At 44.1% G+C, this 4,716-nt stretch overlaps 1 protein-coding gene across 2 annotated transcripts; it reads right to left on the bottom strand.

Annotated features, from left to right (window-relative positions):
- Positions 1–519: 519 nt before the first annotated feature.
- On the bottom strand, positions 520–3,197 carry msx1a (muscle segment homeobox 1a). 2 transcript variants are annotated; one of them, XR_009783042.1, is made up of 3 exons: positions 2,689–3,197; positions 936–1,840; positions 520–868 (listed from the first exon to the last, which is right to left on the bottom strand). XR_009783042.1 is itself a non-coding variant. In XM_061728646.1 (2 exons), exons 1-2 carry the CDS (start codon positions 3,095–3,097, stop codon positions 1,422–1,424), a joined length of 828 nt encoding a protein of 275 aa, XP_061584630.1. In that variant the 5' UTR covers positions 3,098–3,197; the 3' UTR covers positions 520–1,421. The 2 variants fall into 2 exon arrangements, 1 of the variants encoding a protein (XP_061584630.1); XM_061728646.1 differs by having other exon boundaries at positions 520–1,840.
- Between the last annotated feature and the right edge of the window lie 1,519 nt (positions 3,198–4,716).

Genomic DNA, 4,716 nt, shown 5'->3' with positions numbered 1-4,716 from the left:
TTAACACACATAATGACACCAGGGGATTGTTTACGAGCAATTTCGCCCTGAGAGTCAATCTCCAATATTTATCGGTGTGTTCTGAAGCCCCCACCCCTCCACCCGATCCCCGCCCCTTAAACTCTTCTGGCGCCAACAAAATCTGGTATAGTTATCTCAAAGCAATAGATGACAGCTGTAACAATCCATTCCACCAAATAACACTGGACACGTTTAAATACATGGCGCACCGCGAGACACAAACGCAGAGTGACAGGCCCCCCTGCAACGAGAAACTGGTTTATACTGAACACATTTAGTCTGCTCAGTTATTTTTTTAATAATTCCCATTATTCTTTAAGCCAATTAGCATACAGGCCAAAATTATCCCCTTATCCCATGGAAATTTGCTTTGAAATGCTCAGTTTGGATCATAAAGATGCGTATAGGGGAAAATAAGAATGCATTCAGTCCAAATGAAATATATTTTAAGCATCTCCTTCTGTAAAGGTTCAACAACTTCCAGTCAAAACGAGGATGTTCTTCTTGGAAAAGAATAAACAATTTATTGTTAAGTTATGTCACAAATATATTCATAATATAAATGAGGATATTCTTCAAATATACATTATTTTACAGTACAACTTTCCCTTCCGAAGGGAATCAACCCGACAGCAGACAGTGCTGTTATAAAAACAAACGTTGTGGTTCTGAAAATAAGAGCACTCATTTACACTCATTAAAAAAAAACCCCACTATTGTTGCGCATTGATATGAATGCAAAACAGTGAGAAGTAGGGACTTGGTCGTGTGGCAGCGGCCCACGGAGGCCGTTTAAAAGCCAGCCCTTAAGGCGGATTTATGGTTCAGCGTTACATCGACGCAGAGCCTACGCCGTACGGTGTGCGTCGCCGCGTACCTTACGGCGTAGGCTCTGCGTCGATATAACGCAGAACCATCATTTAGGCTTTAATGTGTTGACGCCAAATGACACGCTGTGGAGCTGGAGCCGCCTTTCACCTGGCCGCAGCTCACACTGCTCACTGTTCATTCTGGACTCTCCATTCATGTCATTTCAGAGGTTGTTTTTCCACCTTTACACTGCAAAAGTGTCCACGCCACTGAGCCCTACTCGTCTTGTTTCTCTAAAATAAGACTTTTTTTTTTACATTCCATAATTAAGACTGCAAATTAAAATGACGTTGCATTATTTTTTTGCAGTGTGGACTTACTGGCAAAGGTCAAGAGAAGTGGGTAAACTTCAAGGTCCTCAGAGACTGTCCATTAGGAACCAACCCCACCCCAGACCAGATGTGACATGGATGCGTCCAAGGATGCGTCTTTGTGAATACAGTGTCACTTCACTGGCCTCTAACTAAGGCACCTTCTCTCTTTGGGGCCCCTCACAAAGTAGTCCTTTAGAACCCCCTTTTTGTCCCTCGTCAAGCCAGGTGGTACATACTGTATCCGACGTGAGCGGCGTATAGTCCCACGGGAGACACCGGCAGCGAGTGTCTCTGGAACGGGTGCGAGCCGGCGTAGGACGCGGGGACGTGCGCGCCGAGGGGGAAGGAAATCCCGAAAGCTGGAGGCAGCATCGGCTTCGCTGCCATTTTCAGTTTCTCGAGCTCTGCCTCCTGCAGACGCTTGGCTTTGGCTCGCCTGTTCTGAAACCAGATTTTGACCTGCGTCTCCGTCAGGTTGAGGGAGCTGGAGAACTCTGCGCGCTCGGCGATGGAGAGGTACTGCTTCTGGCGGAACTTCCTCTCCAGGGCCAGCAGCTGGGACGTGGTGAACGGGGTCCGGGGCTTGCGGTTCGTCTTGTGTTTCCGTAGAGGACAGGCAGGAGGACTCAACCGTCCTATAGGGAGAAAAAGAAAGAAAAGAAAGCGGAGGAAATTAGAAACACCCACTTAAAAGCCTATAAGTTAATAAACAAAAGTACTGTTATATATATATATATATATATATATATATATATATATATATATATATATATATATATATATATATATATATATATATATATATATATATATATATATATATCGTGCCACAAAATTTCGTGATACAAAAACGTCACAATACGTGTCGTGGAGGTGACAAAGTGTATCGCGATATTGGAATATTAATATTAATCTATTGTGTTGACTAGTAAAGCGCATCCGAAAAAAGAAAAAAGTAAAACCAGACATGAGAGAAACTATTCAGTTTGTGGCAAAATATTTGTACTTGTATGAAACTGAAGATGCATAATGCAAACCTGACATTTAGTTCAGTTTGTGGAAAATGGTTGGTCTGGCTTTTTCTTTAAAACTTAAACAGTTATAAAGCATTACAAACTGTAACAATAGGGCAAACGTACAGTATTGTTTTGTATTTTGTGTCTTTCAAATAAAAGACAATTCTTTCCAGTCATGTGTTACTCATTCAAGGTTGTTAAAAAAAATACTGCTATAATATCGTATCGTTATCGTGACCTCAATATCGTGTATCGTATCGTGAGATTAGTGTATCGTTACACCCCTAATATATATATATATATATATATATATATATATATATATATATATATATATATATAATGAATGGCATGGCATAGGCTATATTTAGTTTTAAAGCCGGAAAAACAAGTTAAAGCCCCGCATGCGTGGGATTTAGACATGACTCGTTTCATTAACACGCGCTGACATGAAACTTCTGACTTACTTGGAGGTGTGGGAGAAAAACGTGGACTCTGTATCCATGAAGTCCTCTCTTTACTATCCGGGCTCTCGGGTTTAATCAGCACGTCCTCGGACATGTTCATGATCTCGCCCATGGAGAAGGAAGAGCTCATGGGCAGAGCGGGCACCGCGGCGTCCAGGCCGCCGAAGGAGGCGGCCCGTGAGCGGGACGTCCCGGCCGCGGCGTCCGGGGACGGCAGCTCTCTGCTGGGCTTCCTGTCAGCCATGAGCGCCTCCACGCTGAACGGCAGGATGGCCACTTTGGGCTTGTCCTCGGCGGGACTCAGGCTGGTCTGCATGTCGCCTCTGCTGCTGACGAGAACCGAGCGGGGAGGGAGCTCTTCAGTCTTCAAAGCAGCGCTCAGAGCGGACATGGCGGTCAATGGGGCCATACAGGTCCGACTGGCACCACGGCGAATCGGTAAAAACCTTTCGGACGGGAGACCGTGGGAAGTGTTGCTGCGGAGTGGCTGCGTTCAGACTGTCGGTATCCTCATGTTTATGTGGCCAAATTAGAGCGCAAGGGGCTATAATAAGGCAGACGTAGAGGAGGAGGCGGCCAATCAGAGGCGAGGGGGGCGCGGCCCCCTGAGACGGGAAAGAAATAAATAAATCACAGTCGGAAGTTAACAATAGATACTTTTTATAACAACAAACTTTAGATAAACATAAACAAAACTAACTCTTAATAAGACCTAATCAAGAGTAAATACTTACAAATAAGGTTTAATCTAAATAGCACACGTGTAAACAAAAATGTTTGCAATTTTTCCAGAACTGCATGCTAGAGAACATTTTAATTGTTTATGCCATCTTTGATACATAAGTAGCTCGCAGAGCTTGACAGCCCCGACCCGTGCGTGCTGCACGGCACTCGTGATGAATCCGTGTATAGTGCGTTGTTTATCGATGGCTGCGGGGCTCTAATCAGATTGAAACGCACTGGCCTTCTCAGTTATTTAGAGGTGATTATCTGGCTTGAGGGAGGGATCACAAGCACCCATTACCCCCCCAACCCCTTCCAATCCATTAAACCCCAAAATTATGTGCAGTCGGAGCGGGGAGGAGGCAACCTGGAGCAAGGGCGTAGGTTTGCATAGGGACAGAAGGGACATAACACTACCAACTTTTCAGGGGCCTCAAATTGTCCCCACCAACTTTTAAGCAACCTTATTTGCATTATATACTGAGTTCCGATATAAAGGTAATTTAGATTGTCTTCCCAAATGTTGCAAGGATGGAATTGACCCTATTATTAAGTGAATTATTTTCATTATGTTCAGACTTACATTTACCGCTTTTCACTTGCTGAATGTCATTTTTTTTTCCTCAAAACGCACGTTTGGCTGATGACTCTCTCCCATGAAAATAACAATTTGAACTTTTTTTTAACAGATTTATTTTGCATTGATCATTTAGCCTTTCCATTAATTAGGTTCATATTCATGACAAATGTAGCCCTGACCCCCGTTCACCCAATCTGGTCTTATTAATGTCCCGTCCCCAGCAAAAAGTACATGCAGGTTATGCTGTTATATCGTCCCTACCAATGTTGAAACCAAACCTACGCCCTTGACCTGGAGCCACGGAGGGATTGAACTCGGGACTGTCATTGATTTACCTGCTTAGAGCTGTTACACCCTCCCATTTTATAGATGTTTTTTTTTTTTTTTTCCAATAGTTGTCGCCAGTAAGACTAGAAAATATGTAACTTTATCTATGCATGCCATTCCCCCCCAATGGATGGGATACAGAGATAAATAAAATGCTCTTCCCGCGAACACTGGCTCCTAACAGGTCTCGGGGTTCGGGGCAACTTTTTGGGGCCCGTTCTCATGATAGCGCCTGCATCACTAATTGCCAGGCATAAACAACCTGTCACGATTTGTCAGCTTCCTTAATGGGCAGACAAGTTATGTTGTTTTTAGGCGCCAGCAGCGGCCTGCATCAAAGGGCTCCACTTTAAGGAGACTATTGAAAAGGTTGAACCCGCAACGAGAGCGCAGCGCCG

Source organism: Cololabis saira, chromosome 8, assembly GCF_033807715.1.
Source record: "Cololabis saira isolate AMF1-May2022 chromosome 8, fColSai1.1, whole genome shotgun sequence".
Lineage (NCBI taxonomy): Eukaryota > Metazoa > Chordata > Actinopteri > Beloniformes > Belonidae > Cololabis > Cololabis saira.
This window is presented reverse-complemented; position numbering and strand designations above follow the sequence as displayed.